Genomic DNA, 18,958 nt, shown 5'->3' with positions numbered 1-18,958 from the left:
CTAAATAGGAAGGGATTATCGACAAGAAGTGGAGTGAATATAGCAAGATTCAGAAGCAGCACCACGAGGTCACAAAACCCCCAAAAGTATGGGACAATCATGGATTTTTTCCTTTGGGGCAAGATAGGTATAGCAAGGGACAAGACGTAGTAAAGAGCCAAAGTGCACCAGTCCACAAACCTGATTTTGGGCAGACACCCAGCAGACACCCACATGAGGACTGGAAACATCTCCTCTCTTTTTGACATAAACCCGACCTTGAGCAGACACTCACATGAGGACTGCAAACATCTCCTCTCTTTTTGACATAAGGAGACAGACCACAGAAGTGACGGTAGCACTTGAGAGATGACTAATTACCTCACAGAGACTACAGAGGAGGAGGGAAGGACCTGGAGAGGCTGAGCATCAGTAACCATCCATAACTGATTTTCTTTCTCGATGCTAGCCCTCATGTCACATTCCAATTACAACAAGGCATGACCTAGGATGAATCGGTTACTGACGATCCTTGGAGAGACCCATGGTAATGTGTATAAATATATGTTATAAGGATAGGTCAAGAATTTAGTTGTCGAGGTCTTTGATGATTCGGATCCAAGATGACTAACAGATTCCTGAGACTCTCATGCCCATTCAACGATTAAATTATTAGCCATGCTAAGAAAAGTAAGTGATATAGAAAAGAAACCAAAACGGCTTAATTAATGTAATGCATGGGAGAAGGGACTGAGGTTTAACCAGCTGCCAAACTTCGAAAGAAACCTTCTAGGGAGGGATTTGGGAACATGAGACTCACGCTGGAACGTATCTGCATATGCTTTTACGATCGAATGACCCAATCTCAGCAATTGAATGCAGTAGAGGTCTCAACTTGTGCAATTGGCTAAGCGGCGATTCAGTTTCGGATGTATTAGTTTTCTTAACGTTTGAACAGTTGTGTAGCATCATTTGTATGAAACAATTTGATGTCAGAGATTGGAGTTGCCAGAAACTCGTCGGAATGTGGATGGTTGATCGCCGTTTTAGGCCTTTTCTTGCTTTGTCAGAAGTAAGAGATCTGGATCACATGCGAGTGAATTGATCGTTGACAAGATGCAACATGCTCTGGTGGTTTGATTTAATTCTTCACAATAGCCAAGCGCAAGGATGGTTTTGTGTGGTCGACTGTGCAAGTGTAGTCGTAGACTAAAGATCAACGTGGGGAAGAGTAGGAGTAGAGCAGTGTGCTAAAACATACGTAAACGCTCTTATGCACCAAGGGGATCTTTGTGCATGCGCTTTGTGGGTGAAAATTGCATAACACTTTAGTAGAGCAGAGAATGGTGGCTGATAACGTAGAATCGGTTAAGGAGAGTGTCGATGGGGAAAAAGGAAATTGCAAATGGGCTGTATGATGGTAGAGCAGACCAGGGGCTTACGGTCAATCTATTGGCACAGGCAGAGCCAATAAATTCGTCTACTTTCGGCTCTTCAAAACCTCCTCCTTCGTGCCCCATCTGATCTATTCTGGTAGAATATTTTGATATTGACTACCGCACACATGGGCTCCTTCGAAGTTGAAGATCTGTCACAACTTGTGCATAACATTTGCTACTCACGAAGATTTTTTTGCATGCGCTTTGTGAAGGAAAATTGCAGAAGACTTTGGTAGAGCAAAGAATGGTGGCTGCTAACGTAGAATCGGCTAAGGAGAGCGTCGATGGTGAAAAGGAAATTGCAAACGGGCTGTATGATGGTAGAATAGACCGGGGATTTACAGTCAGGTCAATCTATTGGCGCTGGCAGAACCGATAAATTCTTCTCCTTCAGGCTCTTCAAAACCTCCTCCTTCGTGCCCCATCCAATCTGTTGTGGTGGAATTTTTGATATCTACTACTGCACATGTGAGCTCCTTCAGAGTTGAAGATCTGTCACAACTTGTGCAGAACATTTGCTACTCGTGACGCAAATGACATAAAGTTGTGTTAAATATCTTTAATCTCAGCAAAAAACTTGCACGCCAATTATCCTCTACTTTTTTGGGAAGGTTATAGAAGCAATTTGAAAAACAACATGCAAAGGGAGTGAGTGAGCATTGAGGAGTTGATTTCAGCAAAGGTCAATCAGGCTGCACAGAAGAATGGGACAACAGAGCTTTCTTATTTCCTTTTGAAATTAAGTTGAGAGAATTTTGGAATTCTTTTCATTCTTAAGTTACACTTTGGTCTTTTGCAGTTATTCGGATTTCAGGTATTTCCCTAGTATACGAGTTTTGGGTAGCGAGTCAGGTCATTTTCAGCTTTCAGAGTTTGCAGTAATTTTCGACTATAGGGGAAAACCAAATTGGGTTTTGGTTTTAGCTAGCAAAACAAAACAAAATCAAACAAACCAACATAGGCCAAAGTCAAACGTAGGTAAATGTGGAAAGAAATGGAGTGAGGATGATACCTCTCGTGTGAAGTTGTGAACCTTGTAGAAATGGGTAATTGGCTGATACAAGCAGGAGCCTCCCCCCAGCAGCAGGGGCCTCTGCCCATCTAGCTGACCCTCCAGCTTCGGAAGTTCAGCCTCTGCACCCACCCTTGCAACAGCAGAGAGCCCTAGGAGCTCCAAATGCGGAAGCCGCAAACACTAGCCTGACGAGGGCCGTGGAGGAGCCGATCCAGAGCCCCAGCGAGCCTGATCAACAGGGGGGCCCTGAGGTTGCCCTTTTCCCTCCCCCTTCCACTGGGCCTCAATCGACCAGCACACAACTACAGCGTCTCCGGGACTCGCAGGGCATCATGCACACTGACCCGCAGAAGATTCTTGACATGACCACTGGATTTTATAGCCAGCTCTTCCAGACAGAGAGGATGACCCCAATTGGTCTTGTGGCTCGAGAGCCAGTTTGGGATCACATTCCGACAATAGTCTCGAGGACTTACGCAGCAGACTTGAGGAGCCTTTCACAAATGAGGAGCTCTGGGAAGCCCTCAAGGCTCTCCCGACCCATAGTGCCCGGGGGAGGATGGCTTGACTTCGGCCTTCTTCCAGAACTTCTGGGAGATTATCTCCACCCCTTTCCGTTTAGCTTGCCAGGAGATTTTCGACACAGGCCTTCTCCCTCAGTCCTTGTGCAGGGGGTGGATCTGTTTGATCCCGAAAGGGGGAGATAGGTCAGATATCCGACAGTGGAGGCCGATCACTCTACTTGATACTGCATACAATATCCTTGCAAAGGTCTTGAGTTTGCGGTTACGGCCTCATCTTATCGACATCATCCATGACACACAGACTGGGTTTGTCCAAGAGCGCAGCATCTTGGACAACATCTTCACGTTCTGGGAGGCAGTGGATTGGTCCAGCTAGGAGTCACAGCCACTAGCCATCCTTCTCTTGGACTTTGAGAAGGCCTATAACAGGGTGGAGTGGTCTTTCCTGGAGGGCACTATGAGGAGATTGGGTTTCTCAGACAAATGGGTCAAAGGAGTTTCAGCGCTATACACAGGGAGCTCTAGTCAGATGATTATCGGAGGACACACAGGCGAGGCCTTTCCTCTCTCTCACTCGGTCCACTAGGGCTGCCCACTAGCTCCCTTTCTCTTCTTATTTCTAGCGGAGGCTCTGGGCTACTATTTGAGATCACAGGTGGCGGGTCTCACAGGGTTGAGGCTCCCAATCAAGCAAGAGGAGGAGCTCCTTGACTCGGAGTTTACAGATGACACGGCCTTGTATGTTGAGGGTACCACAGCGAGTCTAGAGAGAGTCAGAGGTGCCTTGGCTATCTATTGTGAGGCCTCGGGGGCATGGATCAACTGGACAAAATCCATAGGCTTCTTCACGGGCTTTGAGGAGACACAAGAGATCCGTGAGTGGGAGAGTGACTTTGGTTTAAGATGGATACCGTGGGGCCAAACAGCAAAATACCTCGGATGCCAGGTGGGTATTGACATCACAACAGAGTAGTAAATTGCCCCGGTCCTTGAGAGTGTTCGATGCAAGCTTCTCTATTGGAGCTCCGCCAAACTCTCCCTCGCAGGTCGTGCCTTAGTGGCAAACTTGGTCCTTCTTGCCACTGCCTAGTATATTGCCTCCTGTTGGTGCTTTGCATTGGGCAGCTCTAACGGTTGGTACGGAACTTCCTCTGGGCAGGTTTAGATGGCACAAGGAACACTAGGGCTTGAGTAGCTTAGCAGACGGTGCCGTAGGCACTCGGAGGATTGGGTATCATTGATCCGGAGATGTAGAGCGGGGCCCTTCTGGGCAAGTTGGTGGTTCGTGGGGGGACAATGGCAGCCTTCACATAGATGGATCTTCTCGGAAGCCCCCCTTATGGGGAAGGGCTCCCCCTTAATGAAGAGTCTTCACAGGGTTTGGCAGAGACTAGCAGGGGGTCTCATCCATGCTCCGCCTAGATGCAGAGAGGAGTTTGAGCGCCAGTCCCTTATGTGGCACCCGGAGGTCAGAGAACATGAGGGACATATGCTTGGGCAGCGGACTCACATTGGCTGGGCACAGTGGGACAGTGGTCCAGCAGGGTCTTTTGGTCGCTGGAGCAGACTATACCTATGGAGGCAGAGGCGAGGCTGGACACCCTAGCGCATTTGAGAGGGGGAGGGCAACGGATGGACGAGATTGACTTAGCCATTCCGGAGTCCCGGTGGGAAGGACTTCACATTTGGAGAGACAACACATGGTTGGGGCAATTTTCCCGTACTGTCGTTCCCTTGAGGATTTTGATGTAGCGCGGCAGCATACACCCCAGCTTCTTCCGTGTAGGACCTAGAGGCCTACTTCAGCCCTTCATTGAGAGTGACCCTGAGATGGATGGGAGTCTTGATGGGATACACTGGCAGATGATCAGAGTGGTAGGACGCTTGGGGAAGGAGTGGCACATTGATCCTCCTAGTATCTCAGAGTAGGACACCTCTAGATGGCGCCTCTGGCTATGGGAGGCTAGACCCTTCAGGGAGGTCCAGTGGGACCCGGGGGAGTGGTCCTGGCCCTCCAAGGGCGGCCTAGCTGAGACGATAGATGAGGTGCCTTTCTTTTCCTACACCACACGGATTGGCAGGAGAATTCAGATGGACTCATCGAGGTGGACTCCGTCGAGGGAGAGACACTGGGTGACCCAGAGAGTGCCCTGGGATGTTCGCTCCAAATTTTGGATGTGGTTGTGGTCCAACTTGCGGCCGAGAAAGATTTCATACTTCTTCTGGCTGGCAGCCCACGGAGGCTTGCCCATTGGCCCGTGGTTAAAGTAGATGCGAGTGGAGGGGCAGTGCAATTGCTGCTCAGATGGTGTCTTGGAGACTATCCCGCACTGCCTATGGAGTTGTCATAGTGCAGCGAGGATCTGGATGAGAGTCCTCAGGATCATGACACGTATGCAAAGTCTACACAGAGACTACACCTGAGGATGGTGGCTTGGTTGACAGAGGGAGGACCGGTGTTTCAGATTGATGAGATCTCCCCAACCTACCAGATACAGGGTCAGAGCATTCAGAGGATTGCACTCCACGAGGCAGTCCCCCCTGACACCCTAGCTCCTCCTAGGGAGGACAGTGTTTGGGAGGTGGTAGCCAGCATCACGGCTTGGAACATTTGGGTGGCTCGATGCAGTCTTGTGATGGGAGAGCACCGGTTCCACCCTCGGCTACCTTGGTTGCCATCTGGCAAGATATCGTTTACACTCTACGGTCCACCTGGGAGCGTGGGACTCCAGGCTCGAGGTCAACTATCAAGAGGCGTGCTCGATTCTGCAAGGCTTGGCATGCAAGTGTTTTCTACATCTTCACTCCGCGAGGGATTCGCTGGCTGTATAGTCCCCCCACTTGGCTGTTAGCCCCAGTTCCAGAGATCCCCTAGGCTGTGAGCTGGGCTTCTCTGGAACAAGCCGATTTTCTTTCTTTCAACCTTTTCCGGTTTTTCATACTACGCACCTTTGGGGCTGTTGTCTTGTATGAAATCTTTCAAGCATTAATAGAAGGTTCCTTTCTTTGAAAAAAGTAAAATAAAATTGTTTTAGAGATGAGTCACCGTCCATGAAAGAATGTTCGACATTAGATTGAACTTCTTCTAGGAATAGAACATGTAATAGACCGCCTTATAGGCTGAACTTGACAAAAAAAGCTGAACTGCAAAGGCAACTAAAATACATCAAGGTAGAGCAAATTCAACCAAGTTTCTCACCTTTTTGCTTCACCCGTAAAGAAGAAAGATGGCACCTTTTCAGTATGTATTGATTACCGAGGGTTAAACAATATTACTGTTAAGCACAAATATACCAAGGGAAAAAATAATAGATGATCCATTGGATGTGCTCCATTGTATTGTAATTTTTAGTAAAGTAAATTTGAAATGCCACCCTCACATTAGAATTCATGCACATCATTGCTTTTAGAAGCATGATTGGTAACTACGAGTTTTTGGTAATGGCATTCGGCATTATTAACGCTTCGGCTACATATGTCACGTTGATAAATGACTTAATATGCTTGTATCGGAACTCCATAGTAATTATTAATGATATATTAGAATACAACAAAAGTGTTCAATGCTTTTAGACAAGCTAGCCTGCATGGTTCGTTTGGAAAGAAATGGATTCAAAAAAAGTGGCTGCAATTTTAGTGTAACCAGTGCCTAAGAACATCCTAAGAACATGCCAGCATTTCAAAGCGTATTTTGATATTTTCTTCCATTGATTGAGTTAACCTTAGACAAGGTACCCTACATCCCAGGAAAGAATCAACAAGAAAGCTTTGATGCAATAAAGAGAGCAGTGGCTCAAGGACTTGTGTTAAAGATCATTTCTCCCAAAAACTGTTTTTTCTAGAACCCAATGCAAGTGGCATTGTGGTCGGTATGGTCTTGTTACAAGAAGGAAGGCCGAGTTGCCTTTAAAAGCAAGAGGCTTTCACCATCTCGGAAGAATTGCCAACCATGAACAAGAGTTGTTTGCCGTGATCCATGCTTTGCATGTAAACATTATTTGTATGGTACATAGTTTTTATGTCGATGTCAACCATGATACTCTGAAATATTTTTGTAAGCAACCTGATTTGAGTGGCCACCGAGTGAGGTGAGGAGAACTCATGCAAGAATTCCATATGGAGATTCGGTACTGAAGAAGAAAGGATAATAAAGTTGCTACATCATCATGGATGATACACAATGTGAGTTTCAAAGTCAAGGAAACTAAAAAAGGGAGCGAGTATGTTCAGAGGTTTTAGCCTAAAGCTGTTGTGATAAAATCCGGGGTTATAAATGACATAGCATCTAGGGAAGGCCACACATATGCAAGATATACCATAGAAGATGGTGTGCTGAAAAGAAATGGCAAGGTAGTTCTACCTAATCGAAATGAGCTCTGGTAGAAGGTCATCCATCGGTACCATGATAGCTCATGTGTGGGACATCCTAGAATTGAGAAGACTTAAGAGCTCGTTAAGGGTAATTTTTTTGGGCAATAAATGAAAAAGCGTAATCATGAATATGTCACACGATGCTTTTGTGTTAGGTTAGTAAGGTAGAACTGGTGAAGGCATTTGGTCTTTTACAACCATAGGAAATACCATCAGGTACATGGGAGAGCATTTCCACGGACTTTATAATTGATTTTCCCACAAACACAAAGGAGGGCAATTCTATCCTATATGGTTGACTGTCTTACCAAGATCATAGTTACCAAGGAACGGCGTTCCGACATCCGGAACATCTGGAATGCTATTCTAGATGAAAAAGCGTAATCATGAATATGTCACACGATGCTTTTGTGTTAGGTTAGTAAGGTAGAACTGGTGAAGGCATCTGGTCTTTTACAACCATAGGAAATACCATCAGGTACATGGGAGAGCATTTCCACGGACTTTATAATTGATTTTCCCACAAACACAAAGGAGGGCAATTCTATCCTATATGGTTGACTGTCTTACCAAGATCATAGTTACCAAGGAACGGCGTTCCGACATCCGGAACATCCGGAACATCTGGAATGCTATTCTAGGAAGCAAGCCAGAACCAGAACGGCCCCAGAACGTCCACCATCTTTTTAAATATTTTTTGCTCTTTGAAAGTTTCAAATGGGTATTTTAGAGCTTGTTATAGAAAGTTTAAGGCTGTAAAACGTTAGTTTCTTTCATTTTATAACATAGTTTTATGTAATATGATGATGTGTTGTGTATGACATGGCGTTCCAATTCCCGTTCCCCTGTTCCCCCTTCGCGGAACGTTCCCGTTTGACACCCGAATTTTTGGAACGTTCCTGTGTTTCCTAGTAACTATGAGGTCCAAGATGGGTAACTTCATTCCTACTAGAGAGTCAACAAGTGCCCTGTACGCAGCGGACTTTCTTCTAACTAACACATTTCATCTACTTTTGTTTACCAAAATCCATAGTATCACATGAATTATGGATTTAGGCCAGCTAATCCAACTATAGTGGGAGTCCCTCAAAAGATACCTATTGCCATGGGTTATATAGTCCAAATGCGGAGGATGTTGGAACTGACTAAATCAAATGTCCGCCAGATAGAGCTGCCAATGAGAAAACGTCTTTTCAAGGATTTTAAAAGGAGAGAGTTTTTCTGGAGACTCCTTCACATGCTAATATCACCCTGATATTGTGGGCCAAGGTCAAATCTCAAGAGAATAGGCAAGATTGCCTGTCGGTTAGAACTACCCTAGGCTTGCAAGGAGTGTTTCATGTGGTCGATTCTTGCAACCTATTGATTCCTGAATTGATAGAATTGTTATGTTACACGAACTAGAGGAAAATGCAGAGCGCAAGACAATAAGAATCCTAAAGCCAAGAGAAATGACTGTTCGGAACTGGAAGATACCTACCATGCAGATTACTTAGCACTCACTCTAAGGCTACCTGGGAAGCTGTTTACAGATACAGAGAGAATTCCCAAGCAGCAAAGCCACAGGAGTGGCTGAACCACTTCAGGGTTAAGCCACAAACATCCAGCAGGGTGCTCGGACAAATACACTAAAGGAAGACTCTGCAAACAAGGCTATAGGTGTATGTAGAAGTGCTCCAGAAAGTCTGCTCCTCCGTGCCCTTGGTAGGGCTTCAGTGGGATGCAAATAATGGAGCTCTGGGCTCCTATTTATAGGCCCAGCAGAGCCAAATTTGGCCATCTGGCAGCCCACCGACTAAGTCCATCCAGCCGACCTAACCAGCCGACCTGGTCTGGTCTTGACCTGAACTCCTCGTCGGTTGACTGCCAGGTCATCCGACCTGTGCAGTCCCCAAAATCTGTCCAGCAGGCGGTCCAAAACAGGCGCCTATAATGTGCGCGCACTGTTTCCTGCCCAAATCTGCTGCTGACAGGTTGCAAACAGCAGCCATAATTTGCTGAGTAATGCCAAGATGCATCCATATTCTCTTTCCTGCCAGCAGATACACTGCCCTATGTCTCGTATGGGGGCTCACAGGGGGTCAGTGATCTTTTCTAACATCCATCTCTTATTTCTTAAACTCTTTCAAATAATCTGTATATTGTTTGAGATGCACATTTGGATGTCAAAATCAAGTAAAAGCAGTCATGCATATCCTTTAGTCCTGAAATGAAGTCATCCCTCAAGTTGCTGGGGAAGCCCATCTTAGGCCTCAATGCTGTTAGTATCTCTCTCCCCCAACTACTACTCCTACTATCATTCATTGTCTCATCTACATATCTTAAGCTAGTGGATGTTATTTAGCTGTCTCAAATGTGTAATATTCTATCTTACAAAACGGGGGGAGGAATGGGGACTGGAAAGAATTTTTAAAAATGAATTGCTACAAGAGAGGCAATCACAACGTAATGAATTAGAATTCAACACAACTTAAAAGTCAAAGCAAAGTCCCTTAAGGATTTTCACAAAAGGTCAAGAAGTCCACCTTTGGATATCACTGCAACATGGGACTTTTCAAGGGGACACTTAGACATGCAATTTGTGTGACAACTTGTAGTCACCATCTCTACTTTGGCTAAAACACGATCAAAGCATCCTCCATGTACAAAATACTTGATACCAAATCAAAATCACATATGTCAAGCACAGACAATAGCCATGATTAATGGATAAATAAGTGCCAAAGCCAGCCATGCATCAACTAGAACTTGGGAATGGGCATGTAGATTGCATCTATTTATGATATGTCCAGCCAAAGGAGCTCAAATATGGGAGAGCTAAATGTACTGTCATCACCCTTTCTCAAGTATGATGCCATGTCATAATAAAATATCCTGTTGGAGGGCCCACGATTAACTATGCATGCGCTATCTTCCAAAAGTTTTAATTCCCATTTAGACATAAATCTTCTAGCCAAGCCATGGGGTCTGATGTAACCTGTAAAGTCCACTATGTGGTCTATGAAAAAAACTAAATAAACAACAGAGATATCAGGAAATATAATTGGATGGGTAAAAGACCAAGTTCTGACATGTGATAAGCCTAGAAAGTTCATCAAAGTATTACAACTTCACAAAATATAGAGGGAGGGTTTGTAGGCGCACTCATATTCTTCTGGCATATTCTTTTTTATTTCTTCATAAGTCATTCCTTCACAAACTCCTGCATTGATCTCGTCCAAAGCTCGCCATTGCACCTGCAATGAAATGGAACACCTCAATCTAAAAGCAGAAACAAGAGAAGCAAATGGGCAGTAATCTCAACAAGTAAAGACGAGATCAGTAGACAGCTGAATCTTCCAACCCCACTTCCAGGCGTCTTTAAACAGGGCTACTAACAAACTTTTGTCCAGCACTTCCCATGAAGATCTTTCCATATGGTCATAACAAAACCTGTCGAGAAAAATTGCCCAGAAGCCTTGCATAAACAATGTTATATTTACCCTATCTATTCCCTTGATAACAACAAAGCTATTATGGAAGTCCTAGCTTTACCTAGTGTCAACTTGCCACAAGTTGCTTAAAACCATAGTTAGGGGAAACGGAAACCGAAACGTTTCGGGGTTTCTAGGTGGGCTGAAATGGTGTAACGGCACACCATCAAGGGGGGGTTTAGAAAAAAACATTTTGAGCTGAGCACACACAGATTTAGAATTCTACAGCCTATAGCCTAACTGTAACTTAAAACATGGTGCATATCACATACCACAATCTACAAAATTAAAACTTGGAAGATAGTTAATAGTCACCTTAGAACAATGAGGAATAAATGACAAATCTGACATCAAAGAGAAAGGCTAAATAGTAAAGATTGACAAGTTACAAAATGCCAATATTGAATACATGGCTCAAGGTTGCAAACTTCATATATGTCGAAACTTGAAAGTACGAAATCGAAAAAGACTAGGCTATAAGCCGGAAGGCCATCTGCTACATCAATTGATATGATTAAAATCTAGAATCCATAATCCAAATAGGTCGATCCTCAAGCTCCTCCCCCTCCTCCTCCTCATAATCATCGGTAAGGGTGTCATTTGTCACCAAGTTGTAAATACTCCAAGTCAAAGTTCCAGTTGACCATTTATTTGACCATAATTTGTTGAAAATGGGAGAGGGTGAGAGACACATGATTGGAGACAAGAGCTGAGGCACAATAACTGATGTTGATAGTTGATAAATTCGTAGCAAGTACATGGCCTCATTTATAGGCTGGGCAAGCTTGAAAGAAGACCTGATACAAATCACAGTAAGGGTGGAGCTACTAAAACGAGCATCATCACCCGTGCTGAATCCTAAGTCTGATCATACATAATCAAATACATTTGGGTATGACAATGAAAAGAAAAAAGACTGGAGCGGAACGTAATCCTCCGTATGTCATGTTGCCCTGGCTGGTGCATAGCCGGTGATGGGGCGCTGGCATCTGTCGAGGCATCCCGTGCGTCTCGGTCTCCTGAAAGAGGCTCGACGCAAGACCAGAGCAACCGTGACTCCCGTGGGACGTATCCCAAGTCTAAATAATGACGGGAGGTCTCCCAGAGTGATCTGTGTGTCCCCTCGATGTCTCATGTGTCATGCTGCGATCGTCGGTTTGGGGTCTCTGTCACCTCTGCGGCTAGAAACTGGACGGTCAATGTCACTCGATGGGAAGAGCTCTGTGATCCTGCTCTGAGACGTGTCTGATGGTGTGGCCAAGCCCCGTCGCCTGAGTAAGTACTCTCTGTGTCGGATCCCCTCGTGAATGAAGGCCACGAGGCATCTTTGATCTGGGTAGGCGAGGAATCTGGAAAGGAGCAAGGAGCAGTCTCTAAAGAGACAGTGGTAGCGACCTCGGATCTCATAGTACATTGGGCACCTGAAAATAAAATGCTCCTCCGACTCAACCTCCTGACAGTCACACAATATGCATATGCGATGCTCCCTAGGGATCCCCTCTGCTCTGCCGCTCTCTATGCAGTTTTGGTGTGATGATACCCGAAACTGTTCGATGGAGATCCGTAGTGAGTGAGGCATATGAAGCTCAATGTACCCTGGTGGTGTGATGAATCCATCCTCCGAAATACGAAGACAGTGATCTCTGTAGAAACTCGACTTCACTGGAAGCTCCCTCGACTCCAACTAGGTCCTAAAGGTGTGTAGCTGCAAGAGATCCTCTCGAATGACTTGGTTGGTGTGTGGCCCAATCAAGATGGTGGGTGGGAGTACCGGAGGGGCATCTAAACTGTACTGAAAAGGAGGTATCCTATCGATGTGAAACCCTAGTCTCACAAACCATCTGTGAGTCCGTGCGTACCAGCATCGCTCGTCTCCCTTTGCTGCCAACCTCATGGAGGAATCGAGAGCCAACCATAGCAACCTCTGTCTCCCTGATGTGCAGTCTCCATATGATCTAACCCAGTGTATATATGTGATGGTCTGAAAGACTGCATCTAGCTAGAGTGGAGAAGCACCAAACTCGGCCTGAATGATGTGATGTACTACAGATGGTTTCCCCCAGATCATCCGTGAGAACATGAGGATCTGCACACGCTCCACCCCTGTCCACTCTATCTCTAACATGTTAGGTCCCTAACAAGGGCTGCCATACATACTGGTTGGTCGGACCAAGGAGTCGAAGAGAAGAGCCTTGGTCCGAGGGTCCTGAAAGTGTGAGTGGAAGCACTGTCTCTCTAGCCGAGCCAGTGAGGCGTATCCCCTACTCAGTCTGGCTCGCATGGCTGGTCTCATCGTGAAGATCAGGCCTGAGAAGATGACCCCCAAGTAAGTGTATGAGGATATGATCTCAACTGGTGACCCACCGAAAAGCTTTCGTTGCATAATTGCTCGAGAGGTGTTAAAGATCATGACCTTGGTCTTGCCAAGGTTGATCTCCAAATCATGGGATAAACAAAAAGCTTGCAGTGCATCCTCAAGTGTGGACCACAAGAGTGCCACATTATCTGCATAAAGAAGAATCCTGATGATGATCTCGGCAAGTGAGCAACCAGTCCCTTCAAAAGCCCCCATGAAAGTCTCGAGCTCATTGATGTAGAGGCCAAGCAGGGTTGGTGATAAGGGACAACCCTATTTGACTCCTATGGTACTCAAGATCTCATGTGTCCAACCTGTGCCTGTCCAAACTCGGCATGAGACTCTCTCATAAAGTGCCATGACTGCCCAGATGATCTCCTAATCAAATCCCAGTGTTTGTAGGCGTGTGATGAGACGAGCTCGAGGTACTGTGTCAAAGGCTTTGTGAAAATCCATAAAGCAGCAATATACCATTTTCTTCCGTGATCTGGCCTCCTCAATGACACTCCTGAGTGTGAGTATGTGATCCATAGTCCCATGGTCTCGCCTAAAACCGGCTTGACCCTCTGCTCTGAGCCCTCTCATCTCTGCGAACAGGCTGACCGACGCATCCAATACTGCTGCATAGATCTTGGACATCACATGTCCAATCATGATAGGCCTATGTTAGAGTGTCCAAGTGCGGGGGAAGCCAAGGCAAACATCGTCATTGAATAGCTTTGCTAGGATCGGCTAATGTGTCGATCCCATATGCGACAAACTCAGTGCATAGCCCCTCGTGATCCTTAGCTCCGCCGTTGTGCAGTTTCAATGTTGCGTCCTTGACTCCCCCTCTGGTGAACAACGTGCAAGTGGTGGGGCAGGGTGTGTGTATGAGATTTGGAGTAGGTTGGTGTGGGACATCATAAAGATGGCGTGCATACGTGTGCCAAACTCTCGTGTCGGTGAGGGGTGATGGAGACCTACGCTCAAGGAAACTTCGCAAAAAATCTTTAGAGTTTATTAAAGTCTTCGGAAGACCGATGGGTCAATGAGATTGTGAAAACCCTGGTACAAATGAGCTGTGAGGGTGGAGCTACTAAATGAGCTTCCACACCAATAAAGAATGCAAAAAATGCAAAATAGTAGTACTAAGAACTAAGTACAACATAGTCATGTCAGTGGTCGACTACATATCAATCTCATCATCATCATCATCATAAGGACATCAAGGTAGGTGAGGCAGGAGAGGCATGGACGTGGCGATAGGGTGTTGTCGACCCTTCACAGGTGTGTGCCTGTGACGTCTCCTGGTCATAACTCTGCGTCTAACAAGGGCTACAGTAACCCTTGTCGGCCGGGCTCCGACTCTGAACAAGAAGGGATATCCCCAAGTGTAATCTGCGCGTCAACCCTCTGTCTAAGCTCTCGAGTCGCTAGCTCTGGGTCACGATCATGTCGAGGTCTCGCCCTGTGGGGGTCCCTATGGTTAGGTAGGAGGAACTCTGTCATGAAGCTCTAAGAGGGGTCTGTCAAGGGAGAATTCTGCTCCTGTCTCCGTGATCGAAGTAGCTCTCGCGATGCCTAGCTACCTCATGAATGAAAGCCGCTTGACATCTTTGGTTCGAATAGGAGAGAAAATGGGACAAAACTGTAGTGCTATCTCTGAAGCGGTGGTAAAAGTGGCCTCGAACCTCATAGTAAACAGGGCACCTAAAGATGACATGTCTTTCCGTCTCAACCTCCTGTATATGTCACACACTGTGCATATGCGCCTCTCCCTAGCCCTCTGCTTTGCCGCTCTCGATACGAAATCTATGTAAAGAGACCCGAAACTAACTAATAGAGATCCTTAATGAGTGGGGTAAGTGGATCTGTGTGTATTATGTTGGGTCAATGAACCCCTCCTTTGTAATATGCAAGCAGTGATCCTTGTATAAGCTGAGCTTCACTGGAAGCTCGCATGGTCCCACCTAGGTTTAGAATGTGTGTAGCTGTAAGAGATCCTCGCGAATGACTTGGTTGACCTCATGTGGCCGAAGGGGAGAAAAGGGAGCATCCATACCGTACTCGAAGGGAGGGAGTCTATCCATGTGGAGCCCTAGTCGCTCAAACCATCTCTCTGTGCGAGCATACCAGTATGGAGCGAGTGGTGTGAGGGAAAGCGTGGAGGACAGCTTCATGTGGGTGATCGGGGCAGCTCGGTTCTCTAAAAGGGATCACGGTTGAAGTCCATATCATGATAGGTGGAGTAATAACTCAGTGAGGGAGAGGGTGCTCTGCGACGGGGGGTGGAAATGCTAAAGAATAGGTAGGTATGATCCGCCCCTAGGGGAAGATGTGCTACAGTAAAATCAGTGATACGAGATGTGAAGGCAGGGGATCCCATGATGTAATCCACAATGTTAGAACCTCCCCCATATTGAAAGCAAGTGAGACCACTTGAGGCGGGCCATCTAGTAAGGCCATTATAAATAATGAGATCATGCATCTTGTCGAGGTCTAATAGGGCCTGCCGATAAGATGTGACCGAACCTTGTCTGTTAGCCAAAACCCGTTGTATACTTGCATCCTCAAGGTCAACATCTGGCAGTAGAATGGAATCATCCCTGAACTCGAGGAGTGGTACCTTACGGGCCCCTAAGGAAAATTTGTATGCAAAGTTTTCTTCCAGATATTATGGCCCTTTCAGGATTACATATGAGATTAATGAGGCTGCATATAGATTGGTACTGCCAGAGCATTGGAGGCTTCACAATGTCTTTCATGTGAGTCTTCTAAAGAAATATCAAGGACCGCAGCCTATAGAGCCAGTAACAGAAGATCCACCAGAAGTGGACGAGCTGGAGGAGGTCCTTTAGCCAGAACAAATTGTGTATCATATTGTATGGAAAGGCCCTGAGGGCAACAAAATTTATTGATTAGCATTTATTGCAAAAAATGCTTTATGATTTCGAGCATTTACCTCGTCTTGAAATTACGGATCGTCTCAAAGATTGGGTACTACACTCAAATAACCCTACTTGTCGATCATTACCTTTGGTATATGTTCTCCTCGTTGGTGGAGGAAACGATTGACGCAAATTTGGGCTTGCAAGCTTCTGCTTCGTCAACAGGTTCTCTCTTGGTCCTTGGAGAGTACTCCTTGGGGATCTTCCGTTTGGACAGCTATTGGCCTGCTGTCACGTTGCTCCTATTGTTTGTTGCCGATGTCTACCCTTCTGGGAATCTATGCCTCACTTATTTTGGTATTGCCCGGATTCTCATGATTTCCTCTTTATGCTTCAACAATGACTTACAGCTCATTTCCCTACAGCTACTTTTGGCAAGCTATTCTGGATCTTTCGTCTTCATCTTTTCAGACAAGGATTTGATATTTTCTTTCATTGGGTCCATTTTTGGGCACTATGGACTCTGTGGAAGGCCCGTAATTATAATGTCTTTGGTAACCTTGACCAGTCAAAGCATCACTTCTACTGTGCTTCTCTACGACAATCATTCTTTGTTGTAATTGCTTGTCCCTTGTTTTTGTGGGGAAAGTTTCATAGTCTGTGTGTGTGTATGTGAAGGGTCTCACGAGGACGTTAATACAATCATATCATACCTAGAGAGCAGCGGACCTACACGCTATGCACATTGGGAGTGGTTGAGACAGAGGAACACTTTCTTTGCACCTGCCCAGCCCACTACGAGATCCGGGGACGATACCATTGCCTCTATCAGGACGGGAGTGGCTTCGGCGCACTATCACGCTTGATCCATTTCCATGACCAGGTCTGCATTGGGCTCTACCTGCTTGAGATGCGCCGACACGGGGAGACCTTGCTACGACAGATCAGAGAGCAGCAGGAGGCGATCACACCACAGGATGCAAAGGCTGGCCACAGACAGCGGCACGTCCCAGATTTTTATGCATTCTAGTCAGCTCCAGGACATAGTAGGGTGGAGGAGGAGGAGCTAGCTGCTATGCGGGCAGCTTGGATTATCAAGAGAGGACTGCAGAGGCCACCCATGACACGGAGACTGCCCAGAGCACACTCAATTGAGGTTCGCCCTATCACAACTTTCGTCACAGGGGACCGCCCGAGATGAGGGGTCACTCTGAACATAGCTCAGCGGGTTTAGAGATCGAGGAGACCACGCCCCCCTCCGATGCCACAATATGAGACAGCCAGACAGACACAGACATTTTCACCACTCATAGACGAGCCACCACAGTGCCCGGTTTCGGTTTTTGAGTTTCCATTTCTCAGCCCGCTCCCGATAGCAGATAGCACAGTACTCAGTGAACTCTTTTTATTTCAGCACAGTACTCAGCAAAGGGTCTTAGCGCGCCCTTTGCCTCAGCCCCTTGTGGCTTGTATGAGTTTTTCTCTTTGGTGTCACTTTGTCCCATAGGCCCGCGACGCCTTTTGTGGACGTCTCTCTCTCTCTCTCTCTCTCTCTCTATATATATATATATATATATATATATATATATATACACACACACACACACACATACTTTTTTTTTAGTGAAATCCTTGATTGATTATATTACATGAGCAGCAATCTCAAAACAAGATGCTACAATTACATCAGCTGAAAATTTCAGTATATGCCAAAAAGACCTCATAATCTATGCAGTGGGTCTGCAAGCAATCAAAGAAAGATTGCTGCAAAGAACGCCTGAAAAAGCCAAACAGAGAGAAGTAGGATCACCAAAGACTTTACAATTCCTATATGTCCATAAAGTCCATAGTGCCCAGTAGCGAACCCAAATGAAGAAAAGATGAAACTCCAGTGTGGATGGATAAAATCCAAATATCCAGAAGAACTTCCCAAACGGATCAGATGGGAATCTCGCGTGCAGGCGCTGTTGAACTAGATGAAAAAACTCACGAGAGCACGGACAATGCCAAAACAAGTGAGGCACAGTCTCCGAAGAAGCAGAACATCTGTGGCAAAGTGCAGGAGCAATGTGTCGATGAGCTAATAGCTGTCCAAATGGAAACACTCCCAAAAGAACTCGCCAAAAGAAAACCTGTTGCCGAAGCGATACTTTATAGGCCCAAAGTTGCTTTAATCTTTTCCTCCATCATTTGGTTGGGCGATGCATTCGCCAAACGGAATCACCTCTCTGTGAAACCCAAGGTTGAGGCCAAAGGATTTTATACAATTTCAATTGATTTTTTTTCAATTATTTTTATTAATTTTTCAAACTAACTTATTAAATCCTTTTTCCTTTTTTGAACTTCTCTCTAGGCCCTTTTTTTACACCTTTAAAGTCCACATGGAAGAAGCTGTTTAAGTCTGTGTTTAAGCCACTATTTTATTGTGACCCTTATAACAAGGGAGGGGTGTTTATGACACCTATCTTCCCAATTAAAGTTAAGCTGGTTCTTACTATGTTTTCTTGTTGGATGTGGTGGAGCAGCATGAAGGATTCAGCAAATGGAACAAAGAGGTGTTTATTCAAAAGAGGAGAGACCCTTATAAGGGCAACTGATACAATGCATGTGCCCCAAAGGAGAGCATCTCCAGATCCACAAATCAGTCCACTGATCTCTCAATCAAGCCCATGAATCTCTCAATCACACCTAATAGAACCTTCTACCACCTAACCTGGTCACACTAGCCACCATGTGGTGACACACAAACTCACACAAACCTTGTACCCCTTGGTACACCCAATTACATCAATTTGTCCTTCATACTCCCCCACAAATTGATGACCTCTTCCCTCAGTAGTAGTACATGGGATGCTCCATGGCTTGCCCACCATCATGTGGCAACACACATGGCCCCAATCTGTGACTCACTCCTAGAACTCTTGGTTTACA

General features: G+C 45.8%; 1 protein-coding gene across 5 annotated transcripts in view; it reads right to left on the bottom strand.

The window, feature by feature from the left end:
• Window positions 1-18,958, bottom strand: part of F2KP (fructose-2,6-bisphosphatase) — a 146,260-nt gene that overhangs the window by 24,436 nt on the left and 102,866 nt on the right. For all 5 annotated transcript variants that reach the window (XM_087377750.1, XM_087377766.1, XM_087377755.1 and 2 more), the window contains one exon: window positions 10,473-10,564. In XM_087377750.1, coding sequence (XP_087233876.1) covers window positions 10,473-10,564 — 92 coding nt within the window. The remainder of the gene's footprint in view (window positions 1-10,472; window positions 10,565-18,958) is intronic.

Source organism: Dipteris shenzhenensis, chromosome 1 (genome assembly GCF_047967505.1).
Source record: "Dipteris shenzhenensis isolate YYH24624 ecotype China chromosome 1, Dip_SZ_1.0, whole genome shotgun sequence".
Lineage (NCBI taxonomy): Eukaryota > Viridiplantae > Streptophyta > Polypodiopsida > Gleicheniales > Dipteridaceae > Dipteris > Dipteris shenzhenensis.
The sequence above is the reverse complement of the archived record's forward strand: the minus strand, read 5'-3'. Positions and strand labels throughout refer to the sequence as shown.